The sequence below is a fragment of the Condylura cristata genome, unplaced genomic scaffold (assembly GCF_000260355.1).
Source record: "Condylura cristata isolate star-nosed mole 26May11 unplaced genomic scaffold, ConCri1.0 scaffold00012, whole genome shotgun sequence".
NCBI lineage: Eukaryota > Metazoa > Chordata > Mammalia > Eulipotyphla > Talpidae > Condylura > Condylura cristata.
Window position 1 is genome coordinate 13,460,124 of NW_004567113.1, and position 20,113 is coordinate 13,480,236.

Consider the following 20,113-nt stretch of genomic DNA (forward strand, 5'->3'; position numbering starts at 1 on the left):
TATGTGCCTGTGAAAGGTAACCTGAATGTACACATACATATGTGTGCATATATCATTTTTAAGTAAGTAACTTTCACTATTAGGAAGAACTAGAGGGTCAACTCTGTGAGGACAACTCAGTCTTCCTCAGAAGACCCCCTCTAAGCTGAGGAGGGCAGGTTCAGGTCACTGAAGGACGTGATGAGGCTGTAGTACGTCTTCTCATCGTCCGTTAATCCTGCATTGCCCGGTCGCACCACCACAGCTACATGCACATCTGCTTCCTCAGCAGCACTGGCCTCTGTGAATAGCAAAACGTATTGTCAGAAATATCAAAATATCTCCTCTTTAGACTGTGAGTGTATAAAGATCAGTGACTGTGGGGGTAGAAGTAAAAACAGCACTCATGAGATGAAACTACATTGCTAGGTTTTGCAAGGGTTATTATCTCCTCTACTATGCCTCAGATTTCTCTGTTCTCTCACTTTCCTTCATTTCAACGGTAACAATGAATACTTTGGTTTAATTCAGCACCATATACTATGTTATGTCAGATGCTACTATGAGACCACAAATAGGTAAATGACACCAAGCTCCTGCTTTCATGGAGCTGTCATTCTCACCTAAATAGTCACAACTGTCAGATAGTGTTACTATTCCACTCTAAGGGTGTAAAAACTGAGAGCTAGCAAGTGGTAGAGCAAAAGTTTGAAGTATCAGTCTGACTTTATGGTCTGTGCTCAAGAACCAGGGTCAGCAAACTACAATCCACCACTTTTTTAAATTAAGGTTTTAACAGAGCCCAACCATGCCCATTCACTTAGCACTGTCTGTGGCTGCTTTCCTACAACAAGAACAGAGATGAATAGTTGTGACAGACTATAGAGTCTGCAAAGTCTAAAATATTTACTATCTGGTCCTCTTCCAAATAAGTCTGCCAACTTCTGCATTAAGGCACTACTATTCTAAATGTGGCCCAGGGACCAGCAGGGTGGAAATCACCTGGAAAGTTGCTAAATGTGCAGAAATCTCAGGTTCTTGATATGGTACTACTAAAGCACTATCCACAATTAAACAAATGATTCTTCTGCACAAAGGGTGAGTTTTGATCAGAAGTGTCCAGAAATTTCTGGCCATTTCCTTTTCTGGTTCGTAAGCATGATGACTGGGTGTTTGTGCTGTTGTTAGATGTATCTTGTTACAATGCCAGCATGTTACCCTCGGGACATGAAAGGGGGAAAAAAAACTTCTTGCCAGAAAACTAGAAAAAATAATACGTGTGTATATACTGGAAAAATGGAGAAAGTCAGTGTAGGAGACTGGACACAGGTCTGTAACCAGAGAGATGGTTTAAGCGTGGACAGACAAGAAGAATCTGAAGTAAATGCTATGGAATTTAGATTTGGTGTAAGAAGAAACCTCAGTAGTTTCTCAGCTTTGGGAAAAAGCTGCAGCATCTGAATGGATTAATTAAAGGGCAGCAGTACCGAGAGATATAAGAAGCTCCCAGAAAGAATAAAAGGATCAGAGAAATCTCTTCACCTACCCACCTCAAGTAACTGTGTTCTGCTCTCCTGTGAAGGGCTGCCCAGAGTAAAGTGTAAGGTATGCCCTCAGGCACTCTGCTTATGCCCTTCACTGCAGCAGAAGAGGCAAAGTACCTTCAACCCACATTCATCTTGGGGTCAATCTGGGGGCTAATTCTAACAGAAGAAATAATTTCTCTAGGAACTGCAACATAAGGAAGTGGTTTAAGTGAAAAGCAAAATATCTGAAATTACAGATATACTATACTGAAAACTAGAAAAAAAGATGTGGTTAAAGACAGTGTGACTAAAGAATAGGAAGAAACTGTAAGTGGTCTTAGGGCAAAAGTTGTAATAATTAAAAACAGGAGACAGGACAAAGATCTGGAATCACAAGTTGGAACATACATTCAACCTCAGAATGCTTAGGACAGGCTGAATTTGTGGGGAGTTTCAGTTACAAATCTGCTCCTAATTCTCAGCCTGCAGAAATTCACCATCAAAGTGCTGGGGAAATTAAATAGTGGCAAACCATGGAACTTCATCTCCAGCCACCTTTTGATGTGAATGATTTAAATACACACACACACACTCCTATTTGGAGTATCAAGTGTGTAGAAGTCCTTGCACTTTGAAGATGAGCTAAGCCCACAGGACAGGAGCTGAGATAGACACTAATCTGCTGAGCTTTCAAAACTCAAGATAATAAAAAGCTGTGGTGTGGTGCCATCTACTGAGATTTAAAAAAAATACAGCTAGATTCACGAAGGACTGAGATTTCTAACTGGGACACTAACAATTATTGAAGGCCCAGTCTGTATGAAGTCTGTTCTACCTTTCTCTGGGAAACACTGTAACTTCTTAAAGGCATCAGATGATCTATGACAGTTAAGAATTCTTTAAGCCACTCAGAATTTAAAGCTATTCCATTATATATCTACCATTCTTACCTAACACATTAGACCAATTCTTGCCAACTATAACAGGCCTCAAGAATCAGTGGTAGAGAAAGAATAAAGCATGTACATTCTGGCACACATAAGTCACCTTTGCCAGCAGCCCAGATTTGCCTTTGGGCACCATCTTGGAAAGGCCTAGTGGCTGGGATGGGGGGTGGGGGTGGTGTTACTCTACTCCTGTGACAACAGACAGAATGGCAAAGGAGAGGACTATATCATCCACAGACTGCTGAAGCTGCCCGGCATCATGTGGAGCCAACAGACAGAAGAGTACCCCTGTCTTTCCTTCTTCCTAATGCCCTTCCCTGGTTGCTAGCACAGAGACAGTGGGGAGAGCAGCTGCCCAGTATAAAAGACCTAAAAGGAAGGTGGGTGTTCAGTCCCAGAGAAATGTACGTTCCTAGGTGAGTGGAAGAAACACAAATATGTCATATGTGAAACTGCCATCAAAATAAGTGCAACTGTAAGCACACCAAAAGCTGGTCCTCTGGGAGAGGCACAAACTCTAAGGAGAAAGACACAACCATGGCTGGAGGCCAGGTAGGGGAATTTGGAGATGTCTCATCAACCAGGAGCTTGCAGGCAAGAACTACAGACACTACCTTCTCCCTGGCACCCTCTGTTCTCCACTGGCTGCCATGTGTTTCCTCATTCACCACCATTTGTTCTATAATTCACTAGACAGCTCACATTCTTATACAGATGCTGGGCTGTTTTACATTTAGTCAAAACTATTCTTGAAATCACTTTGACATTAAAGCATTTAACTTTTTTTGCACTTAGTTTTTAAAGTAATGATTTCTATGCTAAAGTACCACATCTAATACAGAAAGTCATGCTGGTAAAAGGATGTCTGTCTTTTAACAATTGAATAATGAGTTCACCACATATGGTACATGAGGGACCAAGACCATCTGAAGGGTGGAGACGAGCTTCCTACTCACCCTGGAGCAGTGCTCATGAACTGAATGATAGGAGGCAAAATCAATCACGCTCTTTACAGAATGTTCTTTCTTTTTTTCCTTAGCGTGGATAGTGATGTCACTACTGTTAAGTAATTTGATGCAGGTTTAATGTGCATCAAATTTACTGTTCTTAACTAGCCATGCACCTATCCTCATATTCTTATTTGTATGCTCCTTCCTACCTTTAAGTTTTCCTTTGTCATTTTATCATTACATCCGTATAAGTATGTGTGTTTGTGTGAGAGTGTGTACACAAGCAGCAAGAGTGCACAGATGGATGCGTTTGAAACCATTGATAGTTAAAATGAGAAGAATCTCTCTAATGTTATTTCCCCACAGACAACTCTAAAGGATGGGTAAATGGAAAGGGAGGTGTCAATTAATAAACATTTCTCTTCAGAAAATGGTTTTAATTCTCAAGAGTCCCCACCTAAACTTTGTTTACACAGGCACTGTGTTTGCCATGTCAGAATCAGCTCCCATCCTGGAATATACGATATAAAAGTCAGATTACTCACCAAGAGTAACGTCTGTCAAAAACAAGATGTTGTTGGTTGAGCATCCAATGCTGTGTGCAATCTTTCGGTAACTATCACTCTCCACTTTGTGTCCAATCTTGGTGTCAAAGTGACCGTCAACAAGCTAGACAAAGAAAACGGAACTGAAGGACTAGAGATACATCTGCCACCTGCCAATTAGGAACACATGTTCCTTACCCGTTTTCTTTGAAATATACGGCAATCAATGAGTTCACCCATTCAATAAGTATTTACTGAAAATCTTAATATAGAACAGTTCAGAAGTAACAAAAAGTAAAAGAAGAAAACCTTTTAGGAGAAGAAACTATCAGTATCAGTATAATATATCTAAGGTTATGTTCTAACCTATTTGGTTGGTTTTCATTATCATTAATTTTACACCTTTAATTTTAAGATATGTTTGCCCTATATCCTTAAACACTATTGCACTCAAAAAACTACTTATTGGAGTAGGTTTCACTCCTGATGAAAAGATCTTGAATATTAGCCCTTTGATCTTAGAATAAACAAATTTCTCTAATCTGTCTCATTAATAAACTATTAATTTACTTCCTGGAAGCTTTCATTTTTCTAACTAAAACATTTAGAAATTCTACCCAAGAACTAGTAATACCCTTGCCATCTTAGGAATAACTGAGGTCAAATGCATGACTTCCTAATTTAACTCATAGCAATTAAAATAAGTTCACTATTAGGATCAGTTATTTTAATATGTTCTTTTGAATGTTTTTAGAACTTTCCACAAACTAAAAATGACCTAATCACTCAAAAACAAAATAAGGTAATAATAATAATATAATAAGGTATTCTTGAAATTTTATTAACTTAATTTTTGATGTAGAACTAAAATGAAAACGGCACACTCCAAGTCCAGTGTGTTCTCTGCATATAACAGAGATTCAATAAATACTCACTTTAAAAAAGAGTTGAATGATCAGCTGTATATGCCTACATTCAGCCTACAATCAGTCAGCATTCATTTTAAAAGTCCTAAAGGCATTCATTACCTTTATAAAATGACCACCCTGTCCTCCAGAAAGTGAGGGATGGGAAGACGGAGAGGTGAGAAAGAATCTTTTTGCGTATGAGAAATGTAAATGTGACTATAAAGTGTTAAATAACATGTCCCATTCTCTTACATAATACTGTTTCTGCTAAAAAAAAAAAAATCTATATTCCTCCAAAGTGCCAAAAACAGATGAATTCAACTTGTAGTCTCCTGCATTCAAGAAGCCTGCCACTGATGATATTTCTAATACTGGCAAGACAGCCGGTATATAAGCTAGCTCATAGCTTAAATGTACATAAATAGTGGGTTCTAATACTACCATCATCAGAATAACTATAGAATAACTTAGGCTATATAGTTTAGGAAGTGAATTCCTAACCCCTCATCCCAGACTTGCCAATTCAGATTTGCTATGAAGTAAGGTCTAGGAACCTGTATTAAAAGTATTCAAGTGATCCTTACATACAATAAAATTAAAAACCTGTGGGGGCCTCCCTGGTTGTAAAAGGCGTTGAGTCTCAGCACTATCAAGCCACCGTCAGCTACTGCAGCACAAGTTCCATCCCTGGCCAGGCAACTAACCCACATGGCACAGCAGACCTCTCCTGCCTCACCTGCTGCTCCCCTCAGCAGTATATTTCAGTAGATCTGCCTGTTTGCTTCCCACCCTGTCTCTGGTTGATTCTTCTCACCCTCTGCACCTCTGGCCTATACCCCAGTTCTTGTATGCATAAATAAATCTATCTTTAAAAAAATGCATACACACATATAAATCTGATATAAAGAATGATACCACAGACATATCACCCTACCCAACTGCATTCCCATTTTCCCACTTCTCTTTACAACCTGGTTAGCATATATAAAAGCAATAATACAAGTGCTGACTTAGCTTATACCTGTAGCATATTCTTTTCACATTAATTATTTCATGCATTGGTAGTGTCAGAAAACAAAGAACCAGGTAACATACCTCCAGAATATCTCCCTCTGTAGAATGTCCAAATAACAGTTTCTGTGCTTCTACACTCCCTGAGGAATAGATATATACTTTCATTCCAGCCTCTCTCCATTTCCTGACTGCTGGGACTACATCTTCAAAGAATCTAGAAAGAACACCACCAAGTTAAAGTGCAACAACCTGTTTATCTAGTCATATAAAAACCAGTCAAAACAGGGACAACAAGTTTCTTTACTTGTACATAAATGATTACCATGAAAGGAAAGGCCATGAGACTGTCAACTCTTGTAGACCTAACAGACATACCATCAGAGTTCTGAGATCACAGAAAATTAGAAACAACAATTCAGATGTAAATGAAGTTTCTGACAGCTACATTAATGACATTTTCTTTATTATAGTACAGTATTACAATACAGTGAAGGAACAAGAAAGGGATTTTGTTAATTCCTAAGGAACTCTTAAAGGCAAACAATAAAACTATTATTGTGTAATCTTTGACATAATTCATTACAAGAAAAGGTTAAAGTATATCGAATGAGCTTTAAGAAAGCAAGGAAATGCTTTCAGAAACACTGCATCTAATTAAAAAGAGACAACTATAGGCCATTATCTTTAAAAACCATATGATCCTATTAATAGATGCCGAGAAATTATTTGACAAGTTCAACATCCACTTATGGTGAAGGCCCTCAAAATTCTTGGGATAGAAGAAATATACCTTGATATAATAAAGGCCCTATATAACAAATTCATAGCCAGTATCATTCTCAGTGATGAAAAGCTGAAAACCTTTCCTTTAAGGTCTGGAACAAGACAAGGATGTTCGCTCTCAACACTGCTTTTCAATATAATACTGGAAGCCCAGCCAGAGCAATAAGACAGCAGAGAGACACAAAGGAATCCAAATAGGGAAAAGAGAAGTATTACTATTTGCAGGCAATATGATAATATACCTAGTAGACCCTAAGAACCCACAAAAAAACTAATCAAAATAAGCAGTTGAGTAAAGTAGCAGGAAAAAAAAACCAAAACACAGAAAAGTCATTAGCCTTCCTATATACAATCATTCTGAAAAAGAAATCAAGAAAACCATCCCTTTTATCACCAAGCCAAAAAAAATCAAATACTTAGAATTAAACCTAACAAAAGAGATGAAGGACCTACAAAAAGAAAATTGTAAAATGTTAAAAGAAACATAAGAAAGCACAAAGAAATGGGAAGACATCTCCTGCTTGTGAACTGGAAGAAATAACAATCAAAATGGCTATCCTACCGAAAATAAATTACAGATTCAACACTATTCCAATAAAAATTTCAATGACATTTTTCAAAGAACTAGAATAAATATTGATGAAATTCATATGGAACCACAAAAAAACCTCAACTAGCCAAAGCTCTCCTGACTAAAAAGGAGAATGCAGATATCATACTCCCAGACTTCAAACTATACTACAATGTCATAATAATTAAAACTGTATGGTATTGAACAAAAACAGATGCACAAACCAATGGAACTGAAGAAAAAACCCAGAAATAAATTCACATATTTATGAAAAACTACTCTTTGACAAAGGAGCAAAGAATATGCAAAGGAATAGAGTCTGTTCATTAAGTGTCACTGGGAAAACTGGACTGCTACGTGCAAAAGAATGAAGCCGGACTACTACTTTACACCATGCACAAAAACCAACTCAAAATGGATAAAAGATCTGTACATAAGATCTGCAACCATAAAATATACAGAAGAAAAAATAGGAAAAAAACTACATGACATATAACTCAGTAACACATCCCCCAAAGCAAAGGAAGTAAAGGAAAAGATGAACAGCTGGGACTATATCAAACTAAAAAGCTTCTGTACATCAAGAGACATTAACCAAAAGAGATACCCAAATGATGGGGAGAAAAATTTTTGCACACAACATTACTGATGAGGGAATGATCACAAAGATCTGCAAAGAGTTAACATGACTCAACAAAAAAGAAGACAATCCAGTCAAAAAAGGATAGATAAGCTAAAAAGACACTTCTCCAAAGAGGACATGCAAATGGCCAACAACAAAAGATGTTCAACATCACTTGTAATAAGGGAAATGCAAATCAAAACCACAATGAGATACCACTTTACACCAATAAGAATGGGACATATCAAAAAGACAAGAAACAACAAATGTTGGTGAGGATGTGGAGAAAAAGGAAGCTTCCTACACTGTTGATGGGATGCTAATTGGTCTAATCACTATGGAGTGCTGTGTGGAGGTTCCTTAAACTCTAAAAATGGAGCTTCCACACAACCCAGAAATTCCACTCCTAGGAATCTACCCAAAAGACACAAAAACATTAATTCAAAAGAACACCTGCACCCCTGTTTACTGCATCACTAATTAAAATAGGTAAGATATGGAAACAACCCAAATTCCCAATAATAGATGATTGGATCAAGAAGATGTTGTGTGTGTGTGTGTCTATATATATAGACACACACACACACAATGGAATATTACTCAGCAGTCACAAAAGATAAATGCATGCCATTTGTAGCAACATAGATGGAACTGGAAGGGATTATGCTCAGTGATATAAGCCAGAAAGAAAAAGAAAACTATTGGATGGTTTCACTTAAAAGAAAAATGTGGCCCTCCCTGGTGGCGCAGCGGATTAAAGCACTGCACTAAGAAGCTTACGCCACTTCCGCATGAATTAGATCCTGGCTGCTAGAGATGACCACATGGCGTGGCAGACCTCTCCTGACCTGCTGCTCCCCTCAGCAGTGCACTTCCTCGATCTGTCTGTTCTGCTCCCCACTCTGTCCCTGGTGAATCCTCTCACCCTCTGCATCTCTGGCCTGTACTCCAGTTCTATATGAATAAATAAATAAATCTTTAAAAAAAAAAGAGAGAGAGAAATGTAGGGGAAACAAGGGATCAGGGGGGAAAAAAAGTAACTATAATAAAGTAAAAATCAAAATTAACAGGCATGTATAAATCAGAGATAATCTGTAGGGAAGGGAGAGGGATCAAGATAGGGGTTTGGAAGAGCACAAGGACTTAAGTGATAGTACAAGAGTGAACTGGTGGTGGGAACTCTGAGAGGAGAAAGCATACATTGTACAAAAAGGAAGAATGATGTAAAATGTATATAAAATAAATAAATAAAAAATAAAGTAGAATTAAGTCTTTCACCACACCACAAGCCAAGCATGCAGGTCTGGGGAATTTACTGGTAGAAATGCTTGAAAAACACAAAATAAAAACTTACTTGTTAAAATAAAAACAATGTTGATTTTCTCTATCTCACTAATCAAATGCAACTAACACTGGAAAGAGAGGACCAATGAAAAACATACTTAGTTTTAGGACGGTGAAGGAATCATTTGAGTAGTTACATACTCTGCTTTCATGCGCCCTGCCGTGAAGGCCGCTCTCCACATGTGGCCCTGCAGCTGTTTCAGTGCTGTGGTCTTTCGGTCCAGAGACATCTGCCAGCAAACATTATCCACCACAGCTTGGATCATCTGATGCAAGTCATCCCCTCCATTCCCACACCCTGCTGGGATCGGAACAGCCCCATCCAGGTGGGAGTCCTCTTCAGCCTTCAAATCATAAATAACATCGTTTGTTTCTTTTTAAGAGATCACTTCAAATGAGACTGGAAAACTAAGCAGAACAACATTCTTCAACTATCATTAACAGCCAGCAGAATTAAAATCAAAGCATTCTACACTTGGAATGATACAAAAGATTCCTAAAAGAAACTACAAATGGGCCTCCCTGATGGTGCAAGGGGTTAAGTCTCAGCACTATGAAGATGTCTGCAGCCACTACTGCATGAGCTCGAGCCCCCGTCAAGGAGCTAACCCACATGGCACAGCCCCCATCAAGGAGCTAACCCACATGGCACAGCAGACCTCTCCTGTCTTGCCCACTGCTCCCCTCAACAGTGTATCTCAGTAGACCTGTCTGGTCTGCTCCCTCTGTCTCTGGTGAATCTTCTCACCTTCCTGTACCTTTAGTCTATACCCCAGCTCTTATATGTACAAACAAATAAATCTTTTAATTAAAAAAATCTTTTTTTTTTTAAAGAACAAAACTATAAATGAACAATTTCAAGGGAAGAGTTAAAGTGCTGACCCCTGATCCACATAAAAATTATGACTCTCGGGCCCTCCCTGGTGGCGCAGCGGGTTAAAGCACAACACTAAGAATCGAAAGCCACTTCTGCATGAGTTCGAATCCCGCCCAGGAGGTGACCCACATGGTGCGGCAGACCTCTCCTGGCCCGCCTGCTGCTCCCCTCAACAGTGTACTTCATTGATCTGCCTGTTCTGCTCCGCAATCTGTCTCTGGTGAATCCTCTCACCGCCCCTGTACCTCTGGCCTGTACCCCAGTTCTGTATGCACAAATAAATAAATCTTTAAAAAAAAAAAAATTATGGCTCTCCCAAAATTTAACTAATAATAGTCTGCTGTTGATCTGAAGCCTTTGCTATAAACAGTCAATTAGCATATATTTTGTATATGCATTATCTACTGAATTATTACAATTAAAAGTGAGCTATAGAAAATGTTAAGAAAAATCATAAGCAGGTCAAAATACATTTATAATATGGTACTATCAATAACTATAGATGCCACAATTTTATCTAGTCAGTTTATAAGACAATCTACCTATAAGTGGCCCCACAGTTCAGACCTGTTATAAAAGAATCAAATGTAAATTATAATTAATGACTCAACAGTATTTTCCCAATATTGCTAAAGTTGAAATTTAAACCAAAAGGCATGTTGTGTACGAGGAGCACACATGTGGTATAACAATAAAGAATCTGTTTTGCTGATTCATTTTTATTAGGACCAAAAAACCAGGAATACAGTTAAATATGATAATCTTGTCTGCACTATAACTAAAGAAACAAAGGTAATCTCAATAAAATTAGATTTTTCTATGCCTGGAATTCGAAGAAAAAAAGCCAGTAGTGTCTATGACTGGTTCACATTCAGCCCTCTGAATGTGAATCTCCTACATTTTGCAATCTCCTACATTTTGCAAAATCTTATTATCTGTTTAGGACAAGAATTCTGTGACAATGCATATATCCAATATGCAAAGACTCAATGATTTATATATACTAAAATGAAGGAAAAGGTAAGGAAAGGGAGTGCTTCAGACTAATCCTGCATTATCTAGAAAAATCTGCAAATACAAATACTCCATACCCCAAAGAGTCTGACTATATTTCCAAATCTAACTTCTAACTTTTAAATTCATAGAGCATTCCATAAAATCTAATGTAAGTAGAAAGTACTACCAGAAATAAATGTGAGAACGAGATCTGCACAGCAAGTAAGATCTTTGCCATCGAAGCAATTAAAATAAGAAAAACAACAGGAGTTCTGTAGCACACAATGTGGAAGGAGGAAATAGACTGAAAACCAGGAGAAAATAGAGGCACAGAACACATGAGACTCAGATGGGTAGGAGGACCACAACTGAGCTGGGTGAGTGCTGGAAGTGGAGAGTGGGCATGAAGGCCCAGGAGCATGCTGGAGGGTCAGCAGGGCCTCATGCCAGGTGGAAGAGTTGATAGGGTGGTGTCACTGGAGACATTAATGCTAAATATTATAATACTGTATAGAACCTTGTGCATTCTGCCCAGATTTAGTTTTTTTTTTTTTTTAAAGATTTATTTATTTATGCATACAGAACTGGGATACAGGCCAGAGGCTCAGGGGCAGCAAGAGGCTTCACCAGAGACAGAGTGGGGAACAGAACAGGCAGATCGACGAAGAACACTGCTGAGGGGAACAGCGGGCGGGCCAGGAGAAGTCTGCAACGCCATGTGGTCACCCCCGAGGTAGGCGGGAATTGAACTCATGCAGAAGTGGCTTTAGCTTCTTAGTGCTGTGCTTTAACCCGCTGCACCACCAGGGATGCCCAGATTTAGTTTTATAAATATATGACATTTCTGTGCAGTTGAAACAGCTCCAAAAGGAGGCAATTCTAGCAATAATAAACTGCCCTGATCTGTTTAATTATGTGCTGTGCATTCCTAAGCAGACAAGTCATGGCAACTTCCAGAGTACTTGTTTTACAATATGCTCAGAATTTATTCTAAGATTTCAGGCAGCCTCAATTCTAAGACACTAAGGAATGTGGAAGCAATGAAACAGAAATGTCCAACCTGTTTCCTCAAAAGATTGACATCCTGCTGGCACTCCTCTTCTTCCCAATGCGTCTGCAGATACTCTTTAACATTTTCTTTGATGTAAGGAAATAAAATGTCCTGGGCACAAGAGTGAAAGAAAATGTAAGAATTAGCTTCAGTCATTTACATGTGTTCAGCTTCTTCAACAATCTCACCTTAGCAAATCTGAGCAAATAAGTCACTAAAAATTTCTTTGAAGGTATGAAATCTGTTGCTTTGAACAAGTAAGTGAGATAAAGACTAAACAAGAAATAAATGAACTATTTCACTAGTCACTTTACAATGACACCGATCTGGTCTACCTCTACTTTTTCATAAAATTTTTATTAGAACACAGCCACACTCACTTATGTCTACTTTTGGACCACAATGGAAGAATTGGGTATTTATATCCAAGATTATATGACCACAAAGTGAACTTACTATTCAATACTTTAAAAAAAGTCTGATGTCCTTGATGGCAGATGCAAAGCATATGTCACAGCTGTGTCCCCAGTACACACCACAGGAAGTGGTACATGCATATAACTCAAATACCTGCCGCAAGTATAGTGTCCACAGGTGACAAATGTTTAAAATAAAACAAACATAATCACCATGATTCTTGGTAATCGCACTGCTGATAGAACATACTATAAGAAATGGATGTATAAAAGCAATTCAGAAATAACCTGTCAGTAAACCAGGTATCAGAAATCTTTACATCCAAGGTCACTTTATATTTACTTGAAATTGTAGCATATGTAGCAAGCATGGCACATTCTACAATGCTTTTGGTGTCTTCTTTATACCAAGATTTGCTAGTCCTAAATGGGGCATAGAGAAGGGATTGAAAAGTGACATCCAGTTCCTATTCTCAGTAAGTTCAGAAGCCCCACCAAAACACCAGCAACACTTTTGAAAGAAGTTGTACAAAAAATATCGAAATGTACATGAACAAAAGACTTGAAATGTAAAAGCAACTAAGAAAAAAGTAGGTATCACATAACTTGATTTCAAACTACACTATAAATCAGCGTTTTTTTTTTTTTTAAATAGCATTAAATATAATACGGTGCTGGCACAAAAATAGACACATATACCAAAAGAACTCAAAGCCCAAAAATAAAGTCATATGTACTTATCAGTACCTAGCCTATGATAGAGCAGTGATGACCATATAAAGGGGAAAGGACAGTCTAAGAACAAAAAGTCTGAGAACCACCAATGGTAAATAGGATTAAACAGGACAAGCTATAGAGAGAATGTTCCACACAGAACGGAGTCAAGTATGAAAGGCTCTCAAATAGTGAATCTGATCTATTGAACATGAGAGTTGAGAGACAGAGGAATTTTTCAGATGTTTCCATACCAACTCAGGGTATGCAAAAGTCTCTGAAGAAAAGCAATCCTACTCCCTGGAAAGGCGGCTCACTGAACGTAGTAATAAGGACGAATGCCAATTCATGAGGCACCAACACGTGCTGGCACAGTCGTAGAACACCCACCTACCACTTCAGAGCAGCTCTAACCAGAACCAACCCACCAGAACTTTGTGGAATGCAGGAACAGCTGAAAACAACTGATCCATGCCTTCTTCCACTTCCCTTTCAGCCTCCCGCTCATCTCAAGCTTCTGGACATTCAATTTTTCTCACATACTATATGACTAGAGAGAAAACAGGGGGAACTTAGAAAGAAACGAGAAGCTGGGCCTCCCTGGTGGTGCAAGGGGTTAAGTATAAGCACTGTGAAACTATCAGCAGCTACTGCAGCAAGAGTTCGATCCTTGGCCTGGAAACTGACCTACATGGCACAGCAGACGTCTCCTGTGTTGCCTGCTGCGCCCTTCAGCAGTGTATTTCAGTAGATCTTCCTGTTCTGCTCTCTACTCTCTCACCTCCACCCCTGCACCCAGGTTTTTATTTATAAATATATATGCATATTAATTTATGCATAAGTAATAAAAATAAATCTTTTTTTAAAAGGAAAGAAACCAGAAGAATTTTCATTTTATTTCTCACTAACTGTCTTGAGTGATGATGACATGATTAGGACAGAAAAGACCAACATAAACAAAGGATTTTTTTTTTAAAGATTTATTTACTTGTGTATACAGAACTGGGGTACAGGCCAGAGGTGCAGGGACGGTGAGAGGATTCACCAGAGACAGAGTGGGGAGCAGAACAGGCAGATTGACAAAGTACACTGCTGAGAGGAGCAGTGGGCAGGTCAGGAGAGGTCTGCTGCGCCATGTGGGTCACCTCGGGGACAGGCTGGGATCTAACTTATGTGGAAGTGACTTTAGCTTCCTAGTGCTGTGCTCTAACCCGCTGCGCCACCAGGGAGGGCCAGGATTTTTTTTATGTACATAGTGTTTCCCTCACTGGAACAAAGGCTTAGCAACATAAAAAAAACTCAGGGAAACTCTAACAAACACTCGCTTTTTATACAAAAAAAGGAAAATGAAGCAGTAAGACTGACAGCTTCCTTTTTCTGCAAAAGGGTCCTATACACATTTTTTTCAAATGCTAATTTTTTTATCATCCCTTATACATCATGCTCATCCTTATTCCTTTCTTCCTCCTACTTAAAATCTTTTTCCTCCTTGTACACTGCGGTTAGCACTGCAAACTGGCCCATCCGAGATGTTTTGGTCATGCCATCCGAGATGTTTTAAGACATACATGCATTCCTCACCTAGACATAAACAGAGGAACTTCGACAACCTTCAAAAAAAGTTTTTATTATATATATATGCATACATATACATACATACATACATACATACATACATGTATTTATTTATTTATATTTAACATCATTTTTCATTTTTGCTCAATGCGTACTTTTTCATCTCGGGTGCGGACCCTACATAATTTTCACGACCAGTTCACCTATGCACCCTCACCACAGCTCCCTTCTCCCACCCCCTCACCCCGCAAGAATGTTTTAGATTTACAGTTGTCTGTTAATTTTGATATTTACTTTATTTATCATTTCTGTATGAATAAATCAATCTTTAAAAAAATTAGAATGGATCAAAGACTTGGATATTAAGACTCAAAACCATAAAATAAGAGAAAAATATTCCACACCGTTGGCTTAGGGATGGCTTTAGGGACTTGACTCCAACAGCAAAAGAAATAAGCAAAATTCAACAGGAACTATGTCAAATCAAATAAACTCCCTGGTGGTACAATGGGTTAAGTTGCAGCACTATGAAGCTATCTGCAGCCCAGAGTTCTACGCTGGGTCGGAGAGCTGACCCACATGGTCCAGTAGACCTCTCCTGCCACACCCCTGTATATCTGCCTGTTCTGTTCCCCACTCTGTCTCTGGTGAATCCTCTCACCCCTGTACCTCTGGCCTGTATGTCAGTTCTTATATGTATAAGTAAAATTTATTTTTTTTAAAAAAAGCTCATAAGAATGAAAACACATGCTACTTGAATGGGAAAAATATCTGTACATCCAAAAAGGGGTTCACATCCAAGCTCTGTAAAGAACCAGCACAACTCAACAAGAAAACAAATAACCCAATTAAAAAAAAAAACAGACAAGGGCCCTCCCTAGTGGTGCAGCAGGTTAAAGCAGAGCACTGAGAATCTAAAGCCACTTCCACCTGAGTTCGATTCCCGCCGCCTACCCCCCCCCCACCCCAGAGGTGACCACATGGTGTGGCAGACCTCTCCTGACCAGCCCGCTGCTCCCCTCAGCAGTGTACTTTGTCGATCTGCCTGTTCTGCTCCCCACTCTGTCTCTGGTGAAGCCTCTCGCTGCCCCTGAGCCTCTGGCCTGTACCCCAGTTCTGTATGCACAAATAAATCAATCTTAAAAAAAAAAAACAGACAAGAGTTAACCGCCACTTTTCTAAAGAAAATAGAGATAGCCAACAGGCACATGAAAAAATACTCATCACTTGTCACGGGGAAGCACAAATGACTGAGGTGCGACCACACTCTTGTGAGGATAGCCCATATCAAAAAGACCACCAATAAGAAGTGTTGGCAAGGGTGTAGAGAAAAGAAACCTTTGCACGCTTGTTGTTCGTCCCCGAATGATAAATGGCAGGTTAGTAAATGGTTTGGTATTGCCAAGAAAGAGCTCACAGGGGCTTATTGCATCTAACTACAATATATTTCATGTACTGAATAGACAAGTAGCAATAGGAAGTCACCAAATTTGAAGACATTTTCAGGGACCAACAGATCACTTTTCCTCAAACTCAAAAATAATAATTGAACATTCCTGACAGAATAACCAGAGAATAGACTAAATACATTAGGATAATACAATTTGCAAAGTCAGGAAATGTGTATCATATCACCATGAACAAAAATCAAGCAGTGGATTGTTGAAATATATATACCCCAGGGGCCTGCAAGATGATTCAATGGGGTAAAGGAAAAAATATAACATTCATTTATATTATTTTAACTTCATCTTTAAATTGACTTATTTTATAACTTAGTAATGACACAAACTGTGCATCAGTTTATAAATTATATTGGTAGTTTTTACTTCAAATCTGCTGATAGTGGACATGATGAAGCTAAAGACCATCACTAGAGAGTATCAAAGTCAAAAGCTCCAGTCATGTGCTCTGTGTCGAGGGACAGGGCTGAGGGACTGAAGATTAAGATATCTAAGGGAAACAATTCTGCTGCTCTGCCTGCCTCTCACAAGTAGTGATGACCTTCAGACAGGCTGAATCCTAAGAGAAATTAATAAGCTGGCTGCAATTCATTTGGTGATCCTAGTGAATCTAGGCTAGGCTAGGATCCATTCCTGACAAGAGTCTTGACTAGGACTCCTAGTGAATCTAGGGCTAGGAGCCCTTCAGGCAGGGAAAATGCCTTGATAGCACCAACTTTATAGAACATAACCCATATGCATGTCCAGAGAAGTGAACACCCATACTAGATTCAATGGAGTCCCGTAAGACATATATGGGCTCAGTGTCATCTAACATAGTTAGGTTGCTCCATATACATATTCAACTGTAAGTAGCAGAGGGGAGAGAGAGAAGAGAGTCAGGGGATCACCAAGCTAATGCTGGCATTCTGGCTGCGGTTTCCTCCTGGTAAGGATGTTCTGGTCCACGCAAGTCTCAGTTCCTAGTGTCGCCAGCAGTAGTGGCTAAGTGAGACTAATGTCTGACATAATATATGTTTCACTGACATCACCTAATCCCAAACCAACTACTGCCTTGGTGATCAAGGGAAGAAACGGATATATTTAAACCGTAAAGGAAAAATGGCTGTATATGACTAGAGATGAAACTGTCTCTAGAGAGAACTGATTTTGTAAGGACATTTCAAGGGCAATGTTTGACATTACTCGATTTTCACAGATTTCTTGTACAGCCAAATCCCCAAAGGAAAACTCAGGTTACTTATAGTTATTTTGGCCCAGGGATTCACTCCTAAACCTATCACCAGGAGATGGTGTAAACTGAAATTCATTACCATGTACTTCCATTAACTTTATCAAATGATTCAAGTGTTCTTAGCACCTTTGTTATTATGTCACTTAACATGCAGACCAGCCAACCAAAAAAGATAAACAAGTACTGTGGTTTCCCTTTCACAAGTCATGAAATGTACGGCAGTAAGAATCTAGTTTTGAGTCAGACAATAAAGGTTCAAAACCCAGAGACATTCAATTTTTCAGAGCTTTCGTTATTAGTGAAACGTAGATAAGTCACATCACAGCTTTGCAGATGAGTCAAGTGTTGCATTCAAAGTTTGTATTCTTTCATCATTTCACAGGAAGCAAGACTAAGTTCATACATGCAATGTGATTAATAAAGCCCAAAGTACAATAAGCATCTACCAATTCCTAGTTCTGTGCTCACGGGTTCAAGAAGGAAATAATTTAGCATATCTTTAATAGGTATTCTAAACATTACTTCTTGGTATTTTCTTTTTAAGGTTTTATTTATTTTTGAGCGGAACTAGTGTACAGGGGGGTGAGAGGATTCATCAGAGACAGTGGAGAGAAGAGGCAGATCTACAGAAATACACTGCTGAGGGAAACAGTGGGCAAAACAGGAGAGGTCTGCTGTGTTATGTGGTAGGTAGCATTGAGACAACCCCCAAGCCAAAAGGGAAGCCCCTCCTTGATAGATTCCTGATAGAAGTATTTTGTAAGTAAATCTGTGAAATACCCATTGTCTTGAAGACTCACAAAGCAGATATATGTACATGGGTATAGTTTATACATAGGCCTTGAAGAGTTGTGCAATAAAGACACCTAGTTGAACAAGTAGAACCCAACATTTCCCAAAAGTGCAGCTGATAATGGACATTGAATAATTACAATAATCAACACAGACATAAGAGTTCTTTAGAACACACTTTTTGAAACTTTGGTCTTGGTAAATTAATGTGTAACATTAATAATAGATTGCATTATAATAGATTAACCATGACTATGAAGGAAAAATAATACAGTAGATACATCAGGCATTAAGAAGTGATTTTTTAAAAGAGTTTCATCTTAAACTCTTGATGTAGAAAACCAGGCCTGAAAAATTCGCTTAAACATGACACTATTTTATTATATTGCAAACTTGTAGAATTGGGAATTAAGTGTGGGCAAGCATTGCTTGACAATGACATCTTAGGAAGAAGGCTTTGGATAAGAGCGTCATGCTTCCTTAATTTTCTCATGAAAATCATCGGTCTCTAGACCTGTTATTCTACAGTTGAATAAACCAGCGCTGGGTTCCACCGCTTCCAGCCCAATAACACTCCCAGCCCAGTAACATACGATGTGACGGCTGGCCACAACAGAAGTGGGAAGGGAAGAGCAGCCAAGATCGAGCCAAGACACCAGGGCTTCTTCCAAAGTCATCCTGCGTCTCAGCCTTTCCATTTTCCAGGACTAAGCCTCAAGGACCACGACATCGCGGCCGCCCTCCAGCCAGCTCTGTCAGACCCTGCACGAACCCTGCACTCACCTGCGGCGCGACGGGGTGCACACTTGTCCGGCTGGGGGTGCCCAAAGGGCCTCACCCAGCCAGGGCGAACCCGGCCCTCTGGGCCTATCCTCACCACTTTCCATCCCTCCCCACCCATCTGCATCTAACCAAGAGCAGGAACTGGGAAAGGTGAAGCGGCAGCAGTGAGGAGAAAGCATGCCAGCAACATGCCGCACCAGTTTTACTTCCTCCCATCCCGCAGCGGGTTCAAAGCTACACCGACTCTCCAAAGCCTCGTGTCTCTAGTGTAAAGTCTGCAGTACTTTAAAAAAAAAAAAAAAAAAGCGACTTCCCCGCTCCCTTCCGCCCCTCACCTTCACGAAAGCAATCGGGGTTGTGGTACCTTCGATATCTAACAGGATCACAGTGACTTCGGCGGGCACGGAAAGCACGACCATTTCCCTACTGGATGCTACTACGGGGATCGGCCTACTGGTAGGGAGGGTGGAGGGTGGCGCCGGCTGCGCGCCAGCCCAGTCCAGTCTGCCCCCAGCCGCGCGATAATCTCGGAGCGGACACCGGCGCGCAGCCTAAGCCGCGAGGGGGGAGAGCGATCCGCACCCCTGCAAGTGGAGAAGGTTGCCGCACAGGGGCCCTGCAGTCGCGAACTGCTACGGGCAGGAGGCCGAGACCACGTGGGCAGGGAAAAGGGGCGGCTCCAGCCGGGTTCCGGGTGGGGGCTGGGAGCAAGGTAAAGGCGCCGACGCCGATTGGTCGCCAGAGGGCCTCGAACCCGATCCGTCAAAATGGGCCTCGCGTGGGCGGGAACAAAGAAGCGAACGCGGGAGCTGGGTGCGCGGGCGCGCGCTCTCCGCAGACTGGTTGAGCGAGCGGGAGAGGCCCGGGGCACGTGCAGACGGGAGCCCCGCGAGTGGCGCGCCGGGGATGTGAGTGCCCCTTGCCCTCTACGGCACCTACCCTCCCCCTTCCCGCCCACTGCCTCCGCTTTTGCATATTTACTGTAATCTGACCAGGCCCGAGCCCCTCCGCCCGCAAAAGAGG

At 40.3% G+C, this 20,113-nt stretch overlaps 1 protein-coding gene across 1 annotated transcript; it reads right to left on the reverse strand.

The window, feature by feature from the left end:
• Positions 1-6: 6 nt before the first annotated feature.
• Positions 7-19,764, reverse strand: ENOPH1 (enolase-phosphatase 1). The gene is made up of 6 exons (XM_004681430.2): positions 19,426-19,764; positions 12,123-12,224; positions 9,331-9,533; positions 5,951-6,083; positions 3,948-4,071; positions 7-280 (listed from the first exon to the last, which is right to left on the reverse strand). The coding sequence occupies exons 1-6, from the start codon at positions 19,507-19,509 to the stop codon at positions 141-143; spliced, it is 786 nt and encodes a 261-aa protein (XP_004681487.1). The 5' UTR covers positions 19,510-19,764; the 3' UTR covers positions 7-140.
• Positions 19,765-20,113: the final 349 nt, after the last annotated feature.